A 24,794-nucleotide genomic window follows, 5' to 3' on the forward strand; every position below is an offset into this window, starting at 1 on the left:
TGGAACTTCAGAGACACATGTTAAAAAACAAACACTGGTGCTTTTCCAAAATTTTATGAAATAACGCAGGCAGTAGTAAAACATGCTTGACGCCTGATTATACAACAAATAATTTATATGTAATGACTGTTACACTTGGTATCATAATATACAAAACTATAAGAATTAATACTAAATAACAAGAAGCCTGAAATTTACAGTCATGCTCTTATGTCTCCCAGAACATTCTCATGATACTAACTTTTGAATAGACATTTCCTTGAGTGAAGTTACTAATCTTCGAAATACCTTCAGATTGTGGCCTACTTTTTCCTGAGAAACCAAAGTAAACAAGAAACCACATTCAAAATCCATTCACAAATGAAAATTATAATAACAGCAGGAATAACGACAATGATGTCCACAATAAGAATCACACCTCACTTAGTAACTCGAGCCTTTCTAAATTTGGAAGTAACTTTCCACTTATCAAAGAAATTTCATCTTCTGGTTCGGACCTAGAACCGTAAGTAATTGTTCTCGTAGCTCCACTTGCCTCTGTTGTAATTGAACTGCCGAAAGGAAATTCAAACAAAAGGGAACTACCATGTAAGCGAAATATGAAAGGAAATCAGAGAAAATAAATCAACCCATCAAATTCACAGTGAATTGGTAGGTAGGAGCTTTCAGTATTCCCAATTTTGAGATGAGACTTTAAGGTCACTGACATATATAGGAGTTATAATCAACAGTGCATAGCACTCTCGTGTAGATCAACTCCTAGAGTTCGAAAAATAAAACAATATTAGAGCGAATCATACCTATCCTGGAAATGAATGAGGATGATATTTAGAACCTGTTCTGCAACAGGGAGCAATAAGGTAATCAACTGATCTCTGTTGCCAACGACCTGACACATTTCCACCATTGCAACATACCTCCTGCCAAAATGGGGAGAGAAGAGAAAAAAAAGCATCACAAACATTTTCTAGCAACGAAGACACGTGTAAGAAGGAAAAACTACTGAGGACTTGTTTGTTTACAAAGAACCAATGTCTAGAAGAAACTGGTTGACATTAAACAATGGAACAAACCGCAATCGAGATAGCAATTAATTCTACAGCCAACAAAGTGAATCATTCTATGATTGCAACACCTCCTAGCATAGCAGTCAAAACGTCACAAGTTGCACAAAGCAATAAGCATACACACACTTTTTAAAATTGAAATTTTTTGCTCAATGGCATATAAGTAAATCAATGAATCTTGAGGTATGGCTTCAGCTAGGAGTTAGTTCCCTAGATTGCGTCAGTTTTGACTGGGCACAGGTCATTTTAATATGTACACACATGTCTGGGAAAAATATCAAGTGTTTTGTGTTGCTTTTTCATCAGATTATGTAAAATAGTTCGGTGGGAAATATATCTTCCACTGAATCATATACTTGTTTAATTAAACCTAAGAAAAATAGAAGGATAAGGGAAGATGGTAGGATGAGATACAAGCAGGAGTGAGCTAAAACTATTCTACAAGGAGAACGTAAAGCTTGAACCTCTTTTGGTTATGAACCAGAACAGTTTAATAAGGCCATAACAAATACAGCCAAAAGAAAGCAAATACAAGAAGTGATGAAAAAAAAATACCTTTTCTGTATATTGTCAGATGAGGAAACACAATCTTGCCGAGCACACATAGTGAGAATTTCATCCACCTCTTGTCTTGATAGCTCATTAATGTCTCGAATCTGAAAATCATGAGCATTTTACTAGTAAATGACCAGGTAGAAAAAAGAGATTTAAACAAACAAACCTAAAATCAAAATTTACCCTGTTCAGTAATAGTGATTTTTCCTCTCCAGCTCTTTCAAGAGCAACTGTCACAGAATTGAGAAGAGAACCAAGTAAAATTAATGTAGGCTGTTGAATTTGAACTGAAGTATGGTAATCAGATACATCATTCGAAATCTGCAGTAAGGCAAAGATTTGATTGGAGAAGTTAATTATGAGTGGAATAACAGGTATACTAACAAGTGCAAACAAGGTTAAATATGCCTTACCTCAAAGAAAGAAAACAGAAAAGAATAAATATACCTGTAATCTCAAGGATTTTTTCCTGATGAGAAAATATAGATATGAGCTCAGGCTGAAGCACAACCGAAATCTGTTTAATTCTGTTTTCCTCTGATTCTGGTTTTTGACATCAATGAAAGAAAATAATTAGAACAATATTCTTTTTCTTAAAGAAATAAAAAATAAATATATCTTGAAGAATCACCATACCTCCAGAGATCGAACTGATTGACCATAAGTAGGAGCCTCACAAGAGAATAAGGCATGCATCATACCGAAAAGCCCTTGAACAAAACCACAATCGTCACTCTCTTCGTAGGGCCAAACCTAAATCAAAAATAAGAAGATTTTGTGTTTATATTTATGTAAAAAGAGAATGAAAAACAAGAATACGCCATCTTAAATATTGAAAAGCACAAGTAAATATAAAAACTAAAATAAGTACCAACACCAGTTATTTATCCAATCAATACAAAAGGGGGTAGAGCTAAATTGGACCCTATATATTTCAATAAAATTATGCAAAAATCACAAGTTCTATAACTATTCTGCCCGTCAATGTTGCAGTTGTACGCATCAAGACCTTCCAAATGTCATTGGATAAGCCAAACAATGCAGCTGAGCTTAACCTAACCATATAACAGCATAAAGTATTGTAGCTAAATAAAGGGAAGAAGGCCTAAACACTCAGGTTTTATCTCGGTGGTTCTTTTTTTTTGGCTTTCGAAGATTAGAGAAAAGAGTCATACCTTGCTAAGTATACCAACAACAAGATTGATCTGCTCCATTGTTAATTCCTCTGCTTCAGAAATGTCTTCCCGAAGAACTTTATCAAAAAATGATAGATGCCCTTTGATGAAGTCTATGACTTCACGAACAATTTTGTTCTTTATCTATTAGGAAATTGAACTGTAGTTAGGTAAAATCCATCAACTAATAATGGCAAAATGAAAGGTAATAACCATAGTTGTGGGTCAACAATAATGAATTTAACAGGGAATATCTACTATAACTTTGATGTAATGCTAATCCAGAGATTAATATCAGTTATTAAAGAGAGCTAACTGGTGAAATTCAAATTTTTTTGTCAATCAAGGGCATGTGATCTCTAATTGAGAATCATTCACAAGAGAACCACAAATTCATAAATATTCAAGGACAAATTGAGCCAGGTTCTAAAGGTAAAGCATTAACTTGTCTAATGGAAAACCAATCCAACGTCTGATGCAAACTAAGATTGTACTTAGACAGGACTAAGATACACATGAAGGCTGACCTCAAGAAATTCAGATGTATCAATCAACGATGTTAGAGAAAATGCTAATCTCAGCACAGGAGTTATGATCATTCGTTGCTTATCAAAATCCGAAGCCACATCCCTTCTCAGCTTCGTGTCGACCCGCCTCATACTTCCCTGGTGGTTAGTTTAAAGTCAGAAAAAGATACAATGCAAGCAATATGTATGAAATAAATGAGCTGATCTTTTTTTACCAGAAAACTGACAGCCTTGCATGAAGCAATATGTTCCAGAGCACCCATGGAGAAAAGAACCTGAGCTCCAGACTTCCCATATTTGTGGCTGATTCTCAAGATTAAAGCAAGTTCACCCTCTATGGTACAGGCTCGCTGCAATGAATTCAGGAAATTCCCACCATCCTAAAAATGAATGCAAGAGATTATGCAAGCTGCTATGTATCAAATAAAAAGTACAGTGAAAAAAATAAACAAGTAGAACATCTCAAAGCCATCACTTGTTTCCTTCCTAAAGAGGAGTCCACCTAAGCTTGCCGGGTTATTTTAGTTGGATTATCAATTGTAGAGTAGCTTAGATTATTTGCAAGTTCTAATAGCAGAAATTAATATTTAATTTATCATAAAAAATTTGTTTCTCCACAATTTATTCAGGATGATACAGAAACCAATCTTATAGTAGGCAGGAACCATGCTTCTCTTTTAACTAGAAAAAGAAAACTGAGGATGAGAAAACAAATCATAGCTAGTGAAGCTTGGCAAATAATTTTGTATCAAATGTCAGGAAACAAATAATAATAATAATAATTAACAAAGGCCGCATAATCTTATGAAACAAAGTAAGAATCTAAGAGTTAGCAAAATTCACTTGAGACCTTGACATCATAAGAGTATAAATTATGCAGCTACGTAAAATAGTTTTCCAGAAGTAGCAGCTATTTAAAGTCAACAGGAGGAGCACCTGAAATGAAGCACTGCTGATGCTTAATAAGCAAGACCTTAGAAAACCCCTGCTCTGAAGTTGGCTTAAGAAAAATCTATCATGATCCACACAAATGAACGCATCCAAAACATAAAGTGCAATGGTCTTTCCAGGTTCACCACCCTGTGTTGCATCCTTTATTACCTGAAGATTCATTATGAAGTTATGAGTAAGCTACTAATGCAATTTCTAAGAAACAAATAAAAAGATAGACTCGGAGAACTTTCAATATCCAAAACCAGCTGCTTAAATTTCATTAAGATGAAGGATTGAATGTACAACAGAAGCAGAGCTAGCACAAAGTTATAGTGGCAACAAAATATAGAGCATGTACTTTTGTGAGGACAAAATAAAAATATAATCAGGATATTATTGAAAAATAAGAAGAAAATTGTGGAGGCCAAAATAAAGATCACTTCTATTTTGCATATTAACTATAAATAAGAAAAAATTAGGGGGGGCCAGGCCCACTTGGCTCCGTCTCTGGTCATAAAAGCACTTAGAGTCCCCCAAACGTAGAACCCATCTTTCAATAACTCTATACAGATAGGCTAGACAAACTACACGTATTATCTCTGGAAGTCAAACTGCCTGAGAAAATAACCCTTCATGTTGATTATAGAATCAAGTGGAGAGGCTATCAACTCACGTTTGTAAAGAAAGCATGACAAGTGTGAGATTGAAAATTGTAGTAAAAAATGAGAACAGGAACATTTCACCCACCAAATCCAAGAGTGGTTGAGCCTCTTTCCTTAAAATAGAAAAGTTTGCATGGGAAAGTTCTGCTTGTTCCTTGTTGATCTAGTAAAAGAAAAATGATAATTTTTAATTAGCAATTGTACTTCACCATTACTGCCAACAATAGTATTTAAGTTTGCATTAAAATTATAGAGCTAGAACCTTGTGGAGATCTAGATCATCACCATCTTGCTCATCAAGTAGTAAGTACTGAAGAACTGCCTTGGGGACATCTGGATCAAGAATATGCTGACAATACTGAAAATAACTAAGTAGCAGTGCATATTGGCTGAAACAAAAAGAATATTGAAGGTCAGAATATGACAAGAAAAGTTCACAGAATAAACAATCTCTTTATTGCCAATATAAGCTTAAGCATTAAACCCAAAAACTAGCAAAACCAACCCACGCCAATAACATTAAACAAAACAGTACCGTCTGCGTAAGGCTTCTGATGATTCATGCCTAAGAATTGCCAATATAAGCTTAAACAATATTGAGTGACAAGCACCATTGGATAACTGTTTCACCATGAGAACATCAAGATACGCTGCACTATCTGAGTTAAAACCAGTAGGGCATAAAAACCTGTCATCTCGAAGTTTGGCCATGCATGTCAAAGCAACCTAAAATGTTAAAGCTAGAATGTCAACAGGGTAAAGTAAAAACCTGCTGAATTGCAGAAACATTAATAGTAAGCATATAATTATGTTCATATAAATATATATAGATACATATAAATACCTGGCACAATATAAATGCCATTTTCAATGAACAGTCGGGAGAAGCAGACGCGGTAAGAGAGGCATCAAGAACCCTGGTATTTAGAATATTAAACATACATATTTTTAGTATTATTTAAAAAATTCAATGAAAGAAAGAAAATAAAGGACCTACAGATAAAGAACTTCAGATTGATTTTCAAGTAACGATGTCCTCCTGGAAGCAGAGACCTACATGAGAAGATAATATGTCAAAGTGAATTACTTCAAGCCTGATCTTGGAAGCTTCTAAACTAATGTAACCAAAGTTAATTTTTTTAAAAAAAAAAATGGACCTCAACAATCTGTGACCAGCCAGTTAGCATATGAAGTTGTGCAGCTTGTTCCTCAAGGTTCTTATTATACGTCCAGCCCCATCTCAGCAACTGTTGTATTGTATCTTTAACATTGTTGACCTCAAGTTCACTCCCAAAGTTACTCAATTGGGGATTAGTAGAACTAAATTTCTGTGAAAGAGAGAGAAAAAAAAAAGATGTGAACCACAGTTTACAGTGCAGTACCAAAGGGGGAAAATAAATATATATGGCACTTGAAAACCAACCTGCCAAAGTTTGTCACGAAATGAAGATAGATCAATCAGACGATCGCCACGCTCCGAATAATAGTAGACACCACCCTTTCCTGAAATTGTAGGATTGCCAAGTATGTCCTCAACCTATACCAAAATGGATCAGAAACTTAAGTAATTGAGAAACATGGACCAATTTTCAACAGGCTGAAAATCCCAACACCAACCCACTTCCCTCTCAGGGCCAACAAATAAATAAAGTAGCAACTTTTAGAATAGGTTCATAAGAATTAAACTGTTACCAGCAAATCATATTTCAAAGTCGAAATAATCTGAGAAAGCTTCACTGTCGTGTCTGGAGACCTAAATTGAACTACTTCAAGCAACTCCAAGACCTAAATTAGATCCAGAAACAAAGTCAACTATCTTAATTGATAGCAAGAAGAGCATTAACTTTATCTAGCAGTTAAATAAAGAAGAATAGAGTTAAGAAAATAATATTAATAGCAAGTAAGACGATAACAGCAAGGTTTACAACTTCTGAAGAATGGAGAGTAAATAAATTGCTTTGAGATGTGCAAATCTACTATTGTTTCTCAAGCAATTAGGTATACCTTACTCTTACTAATAGTTCTAGTTCCAGCATGCTCTGCAGTAATTTGGAGTGAGAGGGAATGTTGTATGACTTGATCAGTTTCCGTTCCAATAATTTCCCGTCCAAAAAGGTGACCAACAATACTTTGACAAGTGTCCCGATGTGAGGAACTACTCATATCACCAGCATGTAATTCAATTGCTAAGAGTTTCAACAGCCAAGCTCTCTGAAATTGTAAGCAAAAGAATAATCGACTGAGTTAAATCCGATCAATACATGCTTAAAACTATTAATCATCTGAAGTGAAATCTAGACAATAACATTTATCACCTCTAATTAATGTTCAATATGTCCTGTTTGTATCTCTCTCTAATTAATGAAAATAAATAACAAATAAACAAGAATAAGAATTTTTGCATTGTTTAAGGTGACCATTGATGATATCATATAAATAGTTGCATCAGAAGTCAATGGAATGGTTTACAAAAATAAGATTTGATGTAACAAAAATGTGGCAAAACAATGACTCAACCCTCCTTGTGCTAGTCATGTTATATAACGCCCATGTAACTGTGTAAATCTCAGTCATAAATACAAGTGGTCTGGAAGAAAACTATTTTAATTAAACATATCAGAAACCTGATGAAGAGAACTGATACGAAGAGCTTGATTGCTACTCCGTTTAGGGAGTGGAATAACCCCAATAGTGTCTAGGTGCTGCCATAATAGAAAACAATTGCAGAGAAACTAATTAGAAAAGGTCTGAAACTTTCTTGTCTTAAAAGAGTAGAAATTTATCAGAAAAAGACTAGAGACAAGTACACAACTTTTCACCTTTACGAAAAATTGATACTTTTTTGTACTCAACAAGTCCATGATGGGACCACATGTTAGTGGATCCAAGCATAACTCATATAGTAGCTGCAGAAGAAATGATAAAATATTTATTAAGCACAAGTGGTAAAATCCTCCAGAGAGAGAAAAGCAGAAGGAAAAATCAAAAAGAAAAACATTACTTTCAGCTAGAATTTTCTTTTTCTTTTTTTCTTATTGCAAATAAGTTTTTATAGCTAAAATTTGCTTTACAAAAAAATACAGTACACAAGATAGTGTTTCTTTCTAACCTGAAAGCCAAATTCATAGAGCAATGCATTCACATCAGGCTTCAAGAGCTTCTCTAATATTTCAAGAATAATCTTTAAGCAACTGGAAATGGACAGATGATTCACAAATGAATACAGAAAATGAAGAAATTACGAATTAACACACTAAAACAGCTTGTAGAAAACTTAACCTGTAATGAAACTTTGGCTGCAAAATAGTACGTTCAATATTGCTATCAAGATCAAACTTGAGGAGCATATGAGTAACATTTGGAGCTGGACGACTAATATTGTCTATCATAAGCTGTGGGATTGTTAATAAAGATGTACATTAGAAAAACATTAACATCAGATGGAAGAAAAGAAATGTAATTCCAAATAATAACCTGCAATATAAGCACCCCTGGATCATCACCACTGTTCTCAATGAACTGAGACTCTTCTGATCGTAACTCAAGGCAAGCTGCATAATCCTCGATCAAGCAACTTGCAGCACTGGATTTAAGCAGTATCGATACAAGCCCAGCCATGCGTGAGCTGTCAACATTTTATAGCATTTGAGTTTTATGCGCAAACAAGAAAAAAAATAGATATAATGACAATATTTGGAGAGGAAATTCTTGTACTGGGATTTGATTAGTTTCATAATGCCTCATCCAGCTTACTGTTCTTTGTTTAATAACAATGGGCTTTCATTCTTGAAAAAGCGATGGGCTTTTGTCCTTAAAATAAACAATGGGCTTTCATGGATATTTAATTTCTTTAAATCTAAATAATGTAAATAGCGGAACAAGGTCAGAACTGCTGTTAAACTTCATCGACAGGTTCCATTCTGATCCTTTCATTCCTAAGGATATTTGGCTAGAAAAGTATAGGATGCTCACTGGGAATAAGTGAATTCAAAAAAGAAAAGCACTGCCTTGTTAAAGAAGAAAATGTAAGGATGTGGAAAAACAAAGACAAAGAACAAAAAAATATTATAAAATAATAAAATAACAAGAACAAAAAGAAAAACATCAACATCAACATCAACAAAAACAAAGAAATATTATAACATAATATTCCACTCTCTTAATTAATTCAAAATGGATGAGTGTTAGAATAAAAAATTTCTGAAAAAAGAAATGTTTTTTTTTTGTAATTACCCCTTTGAAATAGTTTTTCTTTCTGCCTTTTCTTTTTTAATATCTTCTGCATCTTATAGAAAAAAAAAATATGTGCATTAGCACAAATAAAATGTCGAACATTTTAAGTCACAAGATATTGATGGCATAAAGCTTCCCATGAGAAACCAATTAACAAACAACAGGCTGGGGAAAAAGGAAGTACCTTAGTATACTCATGATTTTGATAGAGCATTGCTGAATTTGTGGCCGAAAATCATATCTGACATACTCCAAAAGAGCTACAATTTGGTTATGATCTTGGGAAAGTATAACATCCAAAGGCTGCATAAATAAATGAAACAAATAAATAATGTATAAAATGAGACCGAACCATGAGCACAACTATATTAAGAAGCTCTTTATAACTTATAAGGAAACAAGAAATATACACATTAAAAAAACTGACTTCTCAGTCTCATTGGCACTCTAACTAAATACTATAATTGGAAGTTATATTAAAAGATACAAAAGATTACCAACTATTATGGTCCATACCGCTAACAGCTTAACAAATTAATATTCCAATAAAAAATTGGCAAGAAGATCCAAATTATGATGAACTAGCTCCTTATTCTTTCCCTTTTCCTTTTTTTTTTGTTACGTTTGAACTAGTAATAAAATAGCTCTTTGTTGAAAATAATAATCCATGCTGGAATATAAGTGCCTCTAAGAAAACATTCAGGTTCAAAATCTATGCTAGCTCTTCAGAAGTTCAGTAATTAATTTTTTATAGATAAGAGTTATACGTGTAATGCTGTAGATAGAGTTCAGTAATTAACTTTTTAAAGAGTTTCACTAATCAGATAATGTTAATAAATTGAAGCTATGGTTTGCTTCCATTGAATTATACTGTTCACTCCTTTTTCTGTTAAGTTGGGGTTTCCTCCATCAATGACTATAAAGAATCAACATTTCCATTACTCCTTGCCATTTCACTTCCCAAAGTTGATACCCTTACTCATTTTTCACAAGCTTTAGTCCCTAAGAAACGATGCATTTCTAACTTTCCAAGTTGATCTAGGCTCTTTAGGTAACTAAATCTTAAGAGCATAAAACAAAATATATGAATTAAACAACCATAACAATTCTCAATGGAAAACAAAAATCCCAGAAATCAGTCAACACCACAACAAAATGCCATGGACAAAACGATTATCGACATAACAGTAAGATTATTCAAAGCATAGTATAACAATTGGCAATTACTACCTGGTATAAAGGTCGCCAAAAATCAGAAAGAAGTGAATCCTTCTCCAAAACAAGGATTATAATTTCCAAAGAAAATTGTACAGCCTTCTCTAAAAGTTGTCCATATATTTGACTTGTTCGTTCGGTAATAATGGTATTGACACCTTGCAGAAGAATTCCCATGATATTCCGAAAAACTGCTTTTCCACTCATGAAATCCTGCAACATATGAACGTAAATTATATGAAGTTTTTGTCTATAAACTGTACGTGAACGTAAATTATATGAAGTTTTTATCTATAAACTGTATATATATAGAAAAATTATCGGGTAGTGATTGCTTAATCAATATTTGTAGGTACTTTTAATATTTTCAGTACATAGCTAAGTTGCAAAATATCTTCTTTTACAAGACGGTATATAATGTAGTTGAAGACTTTAAGAAAAGAAACGGTTACATCAAAACATTGCCAATCTCTACATAGATCAGACAAAGGCACATTCTTGAAATCTTTCTCATTGAAGAGCCAAATCGCTACCCAACATCTCACTCTATTCCAAGTCTCTTTTGCAATATTTTCAAACGCCTCAGTTAGCCCTAGATATTACTTAATACTCATCACTATTTTCACAAACTACTATTTCAAACTTCAAAAGAAACATGTAATGTGTATTTATGCTGGTCTTAAGTTATCGGATGTCCCCAAAGGGACTATGCCGATCTTATATTATGATACTATGAAAACATGAGAAACTACTCATGGTTTAAGTGACTTCAAAATGCTCCTCTGCCATAAAGTTGCAAGAAAGTTGCTTAGTTCATCTAGGAAAACGAATCTTGGGGTTAAAATCAGGTCTAAAATAACACAACATTTACTAATTTACAGTAATTAAACTGTATTATGAAATACAAGTTTACTATTGAAAAAAAATATATATATATATAGCAATAAAAAACTATGGCCAAATAGTTTCTCAAAAAAGGAATATAGAACCTCCACCTACTGATTATGTATTATCTACGTTTAGATTTTTGTCATCACCATTTACTGCTCCATATTGCTTTAATAAATATAAAACATACTGATCAATCACTAAACTAGACCTTGGAAAATTATGTAATTTAGAATGTTTTAAAAACTGATAATCTAGTGTTCACAGTGCTAAATATATATATGTTATCCAAACAAGAATAGACACCTACTTTTAGCAACTCTAGCACAGGAAGTTGCATCTGGAGAGAAGATTGTTGTGTTTCTGTTGAAAGCTGTGTGCGATCAATGACACTATCAATATCCTCTTCAGTGATGTCATACTTGCTCAGTATCCTGCATAAAACTGTATGAATATGCGAGTTTCTCTACTTTTTGTTTAGTTAATAAAATAACAATTTTTAGCATTTACAGATAAAGTACCCACATAATATGTAGGTCCAGATATTAACTCACATATGAAAATGCTGAAGGCAAGAAACAACCAGCTGCCATTTCTCACAAGGATCTGCATAAGCTCTTTGAGGAAATGGCCCGAAGACATGATCGTATATAAACCTGAAAATGCCAATAAATCTGCAAAAGCAATGAAGCATAGCAACAACAGGGTGATCATACTGAGGAAGAAGTTCCAAGGAAAGATTAAATACGTGGATGGTCAGTACCTACGCCCTCTGTCGCTGACATCTCTTTCTTCAGCAATAAGTTCATTTAATAGGTTAAGGAAAGATATAGTTGAGGGATATTGTTCTCTCCTTGCTTCTATTTCATTCAGCTCAAATTGCATATCATACACCTGATGAAGATCACAACGATAGTTAACATATTTATCTTTTTTTACATGTATGATTAGAGTTTAAGTTTTATTAAGGTTCTTGAAATTGGAGCTCTTGTGATTTAGACTTTGTTACTTAAATTCCTTTGGGTTCTGTTTGGTTTTATATCGATATGATAGTCGTGTTCAAATTTTTTGCTAAAAACTTGCTGCTGCCATACAAGTTAGAACAGATTGATAGAATAGACTATAGAGAACTAGAAATTAGGCTAAACAGGGATGAGAATGGAGCTAGAAAATAAATGATAGATCTGATATTTGCTATTAGATGATGAAATGATGAAAGTGATAGATACTGGGTATTCGAGAGGCCCAGAAACTCTCCCAAGAGCTACTGCTCAATTAACCAAATAATTCTCTGCTCCTCCCCTTCACTACTCACTTGTATATAGTACCAGTACCTCTACAATTACTCATTTACCCTCTTTATTTATTATCCTTAGGCCTGACATTTTCCATTTAAAATAAAAACACTCAGTTTTCTCCCCTCCCCAAATTTCTCAGTTATCTACTCATCCCCTCTTCTTTTCTACTTTGCTTTACGTCAGCACCTGTAAATGGCATGATTTTACAGCACTACAACATAAATATTATACACATTTAACACATTCAAAGTTTATCCCATGCAATACAGAAGTACTAAGTCCCAGATCCCTTTAACTTGCATAAAAAGCCGGCCAAACATTCAAATCAGTCACTATATAGTACATCACAGTTTTGCAGAGGAATGCAAAAATGCTTCGCTATCTGCTTAATGCAACTCTACATATCCAATCCATGACAGTTATACCTCTTTACTTCAACTATTGGTAATGGACATAACAGGCTCTTCCTAAATTGGTAATGACAATAATAATAAAAAAAAATTAAAAAAAAAGACTCTAAAAACCATATAATTATAGCAACTATGTTGTAAATAGTCATCAATTTTTTCGGCATACAAAGGTCAATTTTAGTCTCTTAAGGCCTTTCTGCATATCCAAAGAAATAATAATCCAACAAAACCTTGAGAGGGAATCACTATTTCACAAAGATTACTTGCCAACTCAAATTGTAAAATTTCAATGTATTAAATTATGAATTATCTTCCATTTATGACAACTTAAGGTCCAAATCAATGTTAAAGAACCGTGGAAGAATGTGTTCGAGAAATACAAAAAGTACTTGCACTAGAAACATTGCTAAACAACAGAAAGGACAGTACAATAACTATGAAATATGGAGAAAAAGGCAATTAAATTAATACAGCCGTCTTTCATTTCATATCCATATTTTAACCATTAATAAAAAGAAGGTTCTCTAACCAAGCAAATAATAAGCAAGAAATGATTCCTGACATCAAGATTAATATAACCTACCAATAGTATAGCTTATAACTACACAGACTCAGAAACAACACAAAAAAACTAACCTGTGTAGCCATGGGCTGTGCACCGTTCCCAACATGAGAACCAACAACCACAGGTAGATCATATTGCTCAAGATAGCTCCATATTGTATCCTTCAAAACTGGAGAGACATGAATAAAAGTTGCTATTGCATTCCGCAGAGCACCCTGTGCAAGAACCATACTTGATCAACACCAATACAAAAATACAATCGATTAACCTCCAACAAGATGTTACACTAAAGAGGGAAGCAACATCAGAACACGTCAATGAACCTTCAGATAAGGCGGCACATTCTCATAGCCCAGAAGCTTGAACAATGGCTCAATGTCGAGGAACCAGTTCTTTCTCTCAATTGGATTTCCATTTTGTACAACCTGTAGATAATTGGTAGAACAATACTCATCAAATTATTTTTCTTTTTTCTTGATGGTGAACAAAAGAAATAATAACTTTTTCCAATGAAAATACTCAATTAACAGGTATGGATTTTCAAGAAAGCAAAAGACAAAAAGACGCAATCATCAAATGTTCCGGCGAAAAGAAAGGTTGGGTTGGGGAGAGGACATGGATCTACTTTAGATCATGGATCCAGAATTTCTAAACTAACACACATACTTGAATGTTTGAGAATACACAGCAATTCTACTAATTCTGAAAACTCACACATTGGTTTGCCCCAGATCATGGATCCAGAATTTTTTAACTCACATACATGAATGCTTCGGGGAAGAAAAAAAAAATCCACAAATTTTAGAAGAGAATGAAAAACTAGGTTGATATACAAAGGAACAAGAAAATTGCAAAAAAAATACCAACACAATACTAGTAACCAAGCCATTTAGCATAATACAAACATAGAAGCAACATGTTCTCCCACCACTGAAAGAATAATGATATCATGTGTCTGTGTTCAAAGATATCCTTGGCAGAAAAATATCCATGCACATATTATTTCCAAAAGCTGAAAGGGTAAAATAATTAAAATGAAATAACTCAAAACCTTTTGAAGAACATTCAAATAAGCAACAAGTGCTTTTGCGTCCCCCTCCGGTAACTCTGGTAACATGGCTCCAGCAGTTTGGAGGGACTGTTTAAACTTGTCATCATAGATTGATAAGCAATCAAACAATGTACTCCACCCAACAGAGCGGAATGCTTTACCCTTAAGTAACTCATAAACCTTTGAGGCACCTTCTTGACTGGAAGCCTGAAAAAGAACCAGAAAGTATGAAAGTGCTTCGAAAAATACTTTTTGTGAAGTCAGAGCTTCATTTTATAAAATTTAAACAGTGAAGAAATGCACTTCATACCAAGGTACTCAGCATGTTCAAGAAAGCCACAAGTGTTTGGAAATTTGTATGATCTTCCCCAGAAAAATTCACAAATGTCCACAATACATCATTACCAGTCAACAGCTCTGGTTCCCTCTGATAAAAAAAATCAGTAAATATAATAATAAAAATAAGGCCATCATAAATAAGCAGTGTGACAAGTTAAACAGCATTAAGCGCAAATAAGCATTAAGCATATAAAATGATGTGTGACAAACAAAACAGCATCAAGCACAAATGCATCTATTGATACGAATAATTTCATCGAGAAAGAAAATGAACAAGAAAACAGATGCTCCATGATAATGAACAGCCATTAGCATAGGTATTTAAGCACATAATTAACATTGGACCATTTAGTAAAGACACGCAAAACTAGAAAAGATAACATCAACGACTTCATAAGTTTCTGAACAAACCGAAAACTTATGACATAACCAACTTCACCTGACATGGAGATGGTCCGTATTCAAATATGCCAAAAAAACAAGTGGAGTTTCATGATGTTCTGGTTCAAACTAACCTGATAAACCTCACTCACAAATTCCAATAGCGAAACAAATGGAAGAGAACTTTCAGTGACTTGTGAAGAAGTTGAGTTGCTGTCATGCATAAAATCATGTGCTACAGACGAACGGTATGGACTCAGAATGCTCATAGCCTTTTCCTTTGATTCTTTCACCTGCAAAGTTTAAAAAAGAATGCACACAAAACATAATGTTGATCTGTGGTAAAAGAAGGCACCTACTTGCTTCTATCAATTTCTTTCTCCAAAGCCCAACAACACCCAACTTAATATATAAACTAACCTTTATCCAGCATAGCCCACTTAAATTCCAAATTTCCTTTTATTTTCCACTTTCAAAATAAAAATTGTAGCATACTAGTGTAACATAGAATACTATTTCAAAATTTTAGATTTTCTTCTTTTCATTCTACAATTAAAAAAAAAAATGCCGCTGGTGTTGCAACAAAAAATTCCATGCTTCCTCACTACTAGTGATGATAAGAGAAGCCACAAAACAATTTAAATTAATGAACATTCTGTTCTTCATAACCCAATTTAAACGATTGCAATTTGAATTGACTTCAACACAGACAAAACTTCACTGAACAACATCAAGGGTCAAGTTTATCAAATTTCCCTAAATGCCGTATAATAACAGAAACCAACTGACCTTGTCCCTAGCTAGAGAGTGAGACAGGAAGCAGGTCAGCAACTTGTGCAGATAAGCGTTGTACATATAAATCATATCCTCATCGTCATTCTGTACAATTTATAAAACCAAAAAGGCTGCCTTAAAATTTACCCTATAGGGGACAATTAGAAATCATAAATTAAAAAAAGGACTACAACAAACTATTTGTGTAAACAGAACAAAAAAGATATGTAATAAAAGATATATAAATATGTAATATAATAACATGAAACCGAAATTGAACAGAAAAACTAAGTGAGCATTGCTATAAGGCACTGTAGGCGTAGGGTGCTCAACACCTAAGACATAACATATTTCCATTGGTGCAATTTAGTAGCAGACCTCACTTATCTTAATTAAAATTACTTTAAATTCAAATATCCTAAACACAAGAAAACAAATATATAAAAAAAAAAAAAAAAGACCATCAAATGCTTTCAAGTTTCAACACGATTCTAATCCCACCTTCTCAACCTTAATTTTTATGTGAGACATAAACCTTTATAAAGAAATTCCTACATAAGTTTCAAAGAGCTTAAGGGAATGTTGTTCACTATCATAGTAACATTAATCACTTAGAGTTCCGTACTTTTTCTTATGACCATACACTAACAAACCAGCCCCAAATGGAATCTCTAAAATGCAATACAATATTTGCTCATTTCACTATGACCAAACAACCTGCTAAACACAATATAACATCTTTATCTTAAAAGCATAGAATTACATAATGCTACCTCCCTACTTGACCTTAAGCTAACTACTCTCTGGTATCCTTTTTCTCAAGTCTTTGAACTAAGGACTACTGCTTTCCTCAAATACCTAAAGTATTCCCGCCTTGATGTTTTGGTTGGTAATTCTATGGAATTTCTTTTCCTTTAAAAAAAAAAACTGTTCTTAACTAGAGTACAGGAACCAATACATAGCATGAAATGTCAGTATAATCCTTCCCATACGTAGCCAGATAATAAAAGAAATAATTCATATTTGTAGATTTTTCTCAAAATGAAGGTATATATAATATCAAAACAAAGAAACCTGGTAAGCTGCGGTTCGAAGAACTTTATCCAGCATAAACTGGAAAACATTGTTGGAGAAAACAATTTCAAGACAGGAATGAAGATACACCAAATCATTTGATGAAGCATTTGAAACAGAAGTCGCAGCACTAGCATCATGTATTAACATCAAATGTACGGCCCAACCAAGCCGTACACAATCAACATAATGCTCAACATTTGGATCATTCCCAACAGCCATAACCTAAAAAGGGAGTATCAGCAAATTCCAATTACCATCAGAAATACATAAACATTGAGTCAAAACAATAATTTTCTTTCCTCCAAAAAACAACATCAATTATTATTATGAGAAAAATAAAATGCCATCTTTATCTTACAGTTTCATGAAATTCACGTCTAAAGGAAGCGTCAGAAGAAAGGACAGATGCTTTATCGGGTACTGCACTCAAAGCATCGGACACGAAAGAGATCACTAGGGAAAAAAGAAGACTAAATGTAATCTGCACAAACAAAAGAAAACGTGCATTATGTAAGAAGTCAGCAACAAAGTCAAGGCATGAGAAAACTACATCAAAAGACATACACATGGAGAGACCCATGGAGAGAAAAGAACAAAGCAAGTTATTTCAACTTTCAAGAATTAACAGAACAATAAAGAAAATTGTTTGGTCAACAAGTCAAACCTGATGTTTCAATACATCTTTGCTCTCACTAAGTTCACCAGCACTATCTTTCAAAGCACAAAAAATATCCTTTATATCCTTTGGACCTGTACATAAAAGGAACTTTTAATTTAGGCAAATATTCTTTTGACAGAAAACTGTAAAGTCAACATATGGAATAGCTATGCTGTTACCTTACGGGTTATTTTCAAAAACATGAAAAACATTAATGAATATTCTTAATCTTAAGAAAAGGCCCCATAATACAAAAGCAAGGGCAATTCAATCTTATAAGGTCAAGGTTGGAAAGAAATGCTTGAATATTTGAGGATTGTGAGGAATCAGAAAAGGAATTATGGGAGAAAATGAAATTCTGGACAGCTACTTGGGTTTATAAATCCAAGCATTTTAAAGATTCTCCTTCATGGATCTATGTAGAGAATGGATTTCCCTGACTTAGAGAGTATCCTATGTTTCCTTTTATACTCATATAATTTATGTAATTTTTATCATGAGCAAGTCTTTTCTATGGTTCTTGTAACCACGGTTTTCCTTTGCCATATGTGAGGATTATAATATATATCGGTTGGAGGCCAGTCTAAGACAATGGCTTCTTTCTCTTTTTTCAAAAAAAAATCTTATAAAGTCAAGTTTGGCCCCTTTAAGATCTAGCCCAAAGAAAAAAGTAATTGTTGTCTTGACTTTTCATAAAATCAATTAACATCCCATAATGCTATTGATATAGCTTAGTGAAACAATAGACAAAAAGAAAATTGTTAGAGAAAGTAATTAGACAAAACACCTATATCATTCGTTTACTCTCAAGTTTTACAGAAACTAGTCTAGAAGGACATTGTCCAATTAGAACTTTTCATGCGGGAAAATTTTACCATTATAAAATAAGAAAAACTTTGAAAATTGAAAGAAATAAATAAAAAAGGGGGGTTATTTCAACTAACAAGAGAAGTTGTGCAATGCAAAAAAGAATACCATAGTAGATACTAATGAAGAAGTCATTTGTATACAGAAAATACAACTAGATTGCAGATATAAACCCCATGAGATGAGCTCTTACCCGTCCTTATAACCAAAATAGAGAGAATAAGACAATGCCCAAGTATTAGTCGTTCCCTATAAACCACAGCTTGCCTCTCAACAAGAGCACCTCTGACATCAAGTACATAAGGCTCACATTGAGGCCCACCTAAACCAGCTGGTTCTTTCCGATTGAGTTCCTGTGTCAAAACAACAGCAAATATTTACATAAGATGAGAACAGTTCGAGATAATTAACAAAAGAAATAAATCAAAACATTAGCTGTAAAAAAGGCTAAATCTGAAGTATGGTGACCAATGTTTTTATAAGAAACAAGAACAACAACAGAAGTTGACAAGGTATTATCTTAAATAACAAATAGAGATACCAATCTCTAAGTAAATCAGAAAATGAAAAGACACTAAAATCCCTGGAATTAAAACTCCACAATTCCACCCAAAATTTTACTTTTATTCCCAAAACCCCAACAAGTCCATCTCCATACCTTGAAAATCATAGTGTGATTTCCATAATGAGCATTATTAAACAAAAGTAAAATTCTTAAAATATAAATAAATAATAAGAAGACGCGTTTTCATCAAGCTGGATACGATGGAAAATGCAAAAAATAATAACAAAACTCAAGTGAAAACCTTGAAAAGAGCCTTTCAAAAGAAAAGGAAAAGAAAAGAAAAAACCTTTATAAGAGAGATTAAACGCTGTCTAAGCCCAGAACTAATTAGATCTTCCAAATATTTCTGAATATCAGATAGAAGATCAGCATCAAGTCCCTGGTCAAGCACAACAGCCTGCAAAACAGCAGCACCTAGAAGTATTAGACGAAATTAAAATACGACAATAACAGTTTAAAAAGGTTTTAGAGCATTAAAAAAAGTGTCAGATACCCGTAGTAGTGTATAGAGGGCTGTTAACAGATCCCTTCTCTCAGTGTACCAAAGTCCCGCTGAAAGACGTAAATTTTCTAGTGGCTCTCGCCCCATTAAACCCCACTAGAAAAAAAACAATAAACAAGAGAAAAAAAAAATTAGCATTCACCAAAGTGATGCAAGTAAGACATTAAAGAATCATGATATAGTAAATAAACAAAAAAAAATTGAGTACATTATACCTCTTGATTGGCGTGTACAATTAGGCGGACACAGTTAATTTCATTAAGATGAAGATCGTCACTCAACTTTAATGCCTTTAATCCAACATAACACCAAAAAAAAAAGGTTGAGGGTTACAACATACATGATAAACTTGAAGAAAATTTTGTTCGCATCTTGTAAGTCAATAGACATCATACACATGATACCCGGAGCATATCATATAACAAAATTGCAGCTATATGAAAATAAGGACTAAAAAATCATATTGAAGAATTTCAACTATTAATGGACTGGAATACAAATCTATTAACTTAAAAAGCTGGAGGATACACACTTAAAAGGTACAATCTATGTCATATAACGAAATTGCAGCTATATGAAAATAAGGACTAAAAATCTTACTAAAGAATTTCTACTATTAATGGACTGGAATACAAATTGATTAACTTAAAAAGCTAGAGGATACACACTTAAAAATGTACAATCCATAAGTTATTTAGTTATCAGAGCTTTATCACCATGTCCTTGAACATGTATTAAAAATTTAACAAAGCACCAGGCCCGTGAAGAAGTTTCAAACAGTACGGCAGATTAGTGAATCGTCATAAGCAATTACCGATGCTAAAACCGCATCGTCAAAAACAATTCAATTAACAAAACTAGGAGACGGGGGACATTTCACCAAACCGAGTCCAACTCAGCTATTTGGACTAGCTTAAGCGTCAAATCTCAAATAAACATTAATTACAGGCAGAATGCATTCTAAATTGGCCGTGCATTCATTTTCTAAGCAACCAAACATATAGTAACAGTTCATGAACTTACAATCTGGACATCTTGGTCATCAAGCGAAATTGGTGGTGAATCCGGAAGCCTAACTTCTTTAGACTGAACTTGAGCTCGATCAGAGGGCTTTGGAGGCTACAGAAACAACAAAAAAATCCCACTAATAAAGACGAAAAGAAGTAGCATTTATGAAAGGAAAAAGTAAAAGTACTTCTGTAATCAAAGCTTAATATAAATTTGAAATAAGAAAGAAGTGCCGCGTTTTCCCGGAAACTAAAGAGAGACATTTGAACGAAAAGGAGAGAGCGTACTGGGTATGAGAGAAGGGTCTGAAATGCGGGAAGAGAAGCACGAACGGCGTGAAGAAGCTCAACCCTTTGGGCTGGGGAGGGAGGCGACGGACCCAAAAGAGACGATTCAATGATAGAGAGGAGCTCCTTCGTTGAGACCATGGCTGAGAATTTTTGGACCTCTCCCAGTTCCACTTGCAAAAATGACGAAAACCTAAGAGACAGAGAGAATCAGTGTGATACCGAATGAAATGTGGAGAGTTGAAGGCGGGAAAATGGCCTTTGTGAAGAATACATAGAAGTACTGAATAGAGAGAAATAGAGAGAGAAGAAGAGGGTTTTGTAAAACCCCCAACTTTTAGAGCCCTAATTGTTTTGTCTCTTTTATCCATGTTACTCATACTTAATTCAATTGGATTGGAAGTAGTAATCAAATTTTTAAAATTATTCTGGTAATTTTACAATCTAATTTTTCAATTTATAATTGCCTCTCGGATACAAATCACGAGAATATATAGTTTCCATCAAATTTTTTATTGAGAAAAAAAGAGTTAAATTCCTTTTACGAAATAAAATTTTGATTGGAATGGAATATTCATCAAATCGAGAGACCCCTAAATTATATAAGAGGATAATAGAAGAATTCATACTCGATATATTTCTATAATATACTAAAAATATCCATTTATATCGCTATGTCATATTTAATAAAAAAAAATAAAATAAAAATTTTCTTTTGGAGGGATGGTCGAGTGGTTGATAGCTCCGGTCTTGAAAATCGATATAGCCAAAACATAAGTGAAAGCGAGAGTTCCTCTATAATAACTAGTATGGATAAGAGTGATTTAACTATAAGAGAAAGTTCTAATAATTTAGATGTAACTCAAAACTATAAACATTTGTGGGTTCAATATGAAAATTGTTATGGATTAAATTATAAGAAATCTTTGAAATAAAAAATGAATATTTGCGAATGTTAATTCTATTTTTGGCATATTTAATTAACAAAAATATTTTATTATTTCTTATGAATTTCGGCTGGTGTGTTTAATTTGGTTACCATATTTTGTGTATTTAAACTTGAAAGGAAAGTTGTCTAGCTTTCCTATTTATGGAAATTGAGGTAAAAATGGTAAGTTTGATTACACAATTAATTCTTATCTAACCAGCTGTATATTCTGATCAGTTTCCCATTTTCTTAAATCAGATTTCTTGAAGAGAAAACCAGAGCTAAACTTTCCTTTTCTATAAAAGGAAAGTTGTACTTACTACCCACGATTCTGTAGGTACAGAAATGAAAATTCCTGGGCTGATTGAAGATTTATTTTAGGGAAGTTTCTAGTGGGCTGGGGTCTTGTTCAGACCGTGTGTAAGCTGTCAATAAGGTGTATATTGATTATAAATACACCTTATAGCAGCTAGGTTTTGTATCTCTTTCATACACTTAAATTTGTATACATATCTTAAGGAAAGAGTGTCTTTGTTTTGTAGAGAAGAGTTGTTCGACTCTTACTCTGTTTATTTGTATTTTGTATTGTCTTGAGTCAGTATTCAAGTCTACAACGAAGAAGAACATCAGTGCAACCTTCGGGAGAAGGTTTTTCAAAGCTTTCGGGAGATTGTTTTTCAAGTCTTGTATCGGGAGGATTCAAGCATTCAACCTTCGGGAGAAGGTTTACAAAGCTTTCGGGAGATTGCTTTTCAAGTCTTGCATCGAGAGGATTCAAGCATTCAACTTTTGGGAGAAGGTTTACAAAGCTTTCGGGAGATTGCTTTTTAAGTCTTGAATCGGGAGGATTCAAGCACTCTTCAAGGTGATCGAAGGGATTTCGAGCTCTTGGAGTTTTATCGAGATTCGGTTAGTAGGTGAAATGCATCAAACTTGCGGCATACAATAAGAGGGAGTCTATTTATGCATAAGTCAATTACTTTGTATTTTTGATACCGATCTAATGAATCTTATCTCTAGGCGTGGCCCCGTGGACTAGTAACAATCTGAAAAACCTTGTGTGTTTTGTTTTTCTGGTTTCTTCTGAAGCTACAGAGTTGTATTCTGTAACTACTAAAAAACTGTTTTCAGTACCCGTTTCATTATTCCGCATATAATTAAATATTTAATTAAATAATTAAACTGGGAATATTAAAATACAGAATTTCAGTGAACATTGTGGATGTCATTTGAAAATGAATAGTTCAGATAGAATAGAACTTTTGATTGATCTTGATATTTGGGATCCTATAGATGAAGGAAGACATGATCTCTCTAGATCCTATTGAATTTCATTCGGAGGAGGAACCTTATAAAGAGTGTGTTGATTCTTATCAAAGAAAGACAGGATTAATTGAGTTCCTGATATTATATTATCACCTACGTTCAAAAAACTTTAAACGCACTTTCGACACTATAAACTATTCGAAAATTTTTAAAAATTTACTAAGATGATGTTGTAAGTATAATGAACACGACATGAAAAAAATTTGAAAAAAAAAATATTCCAACATTTATTTTCGGACAAAGAAGATGACTAAGAGGTTGTAATAGGAAATTGACAGTTACACTCTTCATCGAGTAAGATGGCACAATTGATCACTATTTTTTTTTTAACAAAGTGATTAAAATTACTATAAGAATTCAAACATCAATGATTAACTATAAGAGTATATGTCGGTCGATTTTGTCGATATATATTAAGGAAAAAAAGCAACTCACCCGATGGATTAGTCACTTTGGTCGAGTTAACTTGTCCAAATTGACCACCAATGATTTTTTAGAGAAAAAAAAAACCATTTTATATTTTAGTAAATTGAAGTAAATGAGACGAGTATAACTTAAATCTAAAGTTCAAATTAATCACCATGAGACAAAACCTACATATTTTATAAAACTAGGTGAGGTTGGCACGTGCAAAGCATGTGTTTGGCTCTCCTTATTCTATTTCATTTATATTTTTGTTTTTTTAATTTTTATTTTCTAAATAATTATAATAAAAATTATATACTTTAAATCTTATAATCATAATAAACAATAAATACTGTTGCCCCTGAATTCGCCCAAAGTACGTGGACCAGTCGAAATGGGACACGTGGATCAGATAACTTGTAAATATTTGATAAGTCTTTGTACGCCACAAGGAAGCGCCATGGGCATGGGTCCCGGAGGAGGCACCCGGAATACAAGGTACTCCCGGAAGCTCGCATAGCATGAAGCCTCTCCGGATGTGTCAGGCCTCTCCTGAGCAATCAAGTCGCATTTAATGCCGCATGGGAGGAAGCGTGTTGGGACTGTAACACGCAATAAAGTCTGACGGCACAACCCCCAAACAGCAGCGCTACAGTAATGATCATTTAAGTCTAGCGACGGCTACTCTGCGAAGAGTCACGTCAATCACAAGGCAAAAAGGACATTCCTCATAAAAACCCTACAGCACCTAGGGATTTGACCATGCATCATCCATGGTATATTCATTGGAAATACCCAACTTTATGGATACTTACAGATACATGTGTAAGAACAATTCTAGGGATTACTCCACCAAAACACTATAAATACCCCCTCAAAGCTCATTTAATGGGGTCGAGAATCTTGGGTTGCAAAAGAGCAAGAAGAGAAAATACTCACCAAGAACATTCTCTGTATTTAAGAGAAAAACATTCTCTCAAGTGTGGAATCTGTATTAAATACATCCATTAATAACAAAGACTCGTGGACTAAGGCTCATTAACGCCCCAACCACGTAAAAATCTTCGTCTCATTTTCTTACAGCTCTTTAATATAATC

General features: G+C 33.6%; 1 protein-coding gene across 1 annotated transcript; it reads right to left on the reverse strand.

Annotated features, from left to right (window-relative positions):
- Positions 1–20: 20 nt before the first annotated feature.
- Positions 21–21,404, reverse strand: LOC115724656 (nuclear pore complex protein NUP205). The gene is made up of 45 exons (XM_030653994.2): positions 21,038–21,404; positions 20,766–20,861; positions 19,958–20,032; positions 19,734–19,838; positions 19,527–19,637; positions 18,869–19,028; positions 17,815–17,900; positions 17,509–17,631; positions 17,148–17,372; positions 16,089–16,178; positions 15,434–15,592; positions 14,890–15,006; positions 14,580–14,786; positions 13,852–13,953; positions 13,600–13,743; positions 12,019–12,149; positions 11,810–11,929; positions 11,566–11,689; positions 10,383–10,580; positions 9,337–9,455; positions 8,394–8,544; positions 8,199–8,311; positions 8,029–8,110; positions 7,739–7,825; positions 7,544–7,621; positions 6,924–7,130; positions 6,612–6,704; positions 6,343–6,456; positions 6,077–6,247; positions 5,917–5,972; positions 5,764–5,836; positions 5,455–5,645; positions 5,182–5,308; positions 5,005–5,082; positions 4,261–4,425; positions 3,540–3,704; positions 3,325–3,462; positions 2,798–2,941; positions 2,259–2,375; positions 2,070–2,165; positions 1,806–1,943; positions 1,623–1,723; positions 801–920; positions 419–551; positions 21–312 (listed from the first exon to the last, which is right to left on the reverse strand). Exons 1-45 carry the CDS (start codon positions 21,176–21,178, stop codon positions 229–231), a joined length of 5,655 nt encoding a protein of 1,884 aa, XP_030509854.1. The 5' UTR covers positions 21,179–21,404; the 3' UTR covers positions 21–228.
- Between the last annotated feature and the right edge of the window lie 3,390 nt (positions 21,405–24,794).

Source organism: Cannabis sativa, chromosome 6, assembly GCF_029168945.1.
Source record: "Cannabis sativa cultivar Pink pepper isolate KNU-18-1 chromosome 6, ASM2916894v1, whole genome shotgun sequence".
Classification (NCBI taxonomy): domain Eukaryota; kingdom Viridiplantae; phylum Streptophyta; class Magnoliopsida; order Rosales; family Cannabaceae; genus Cannabis; species Cannabis sativa.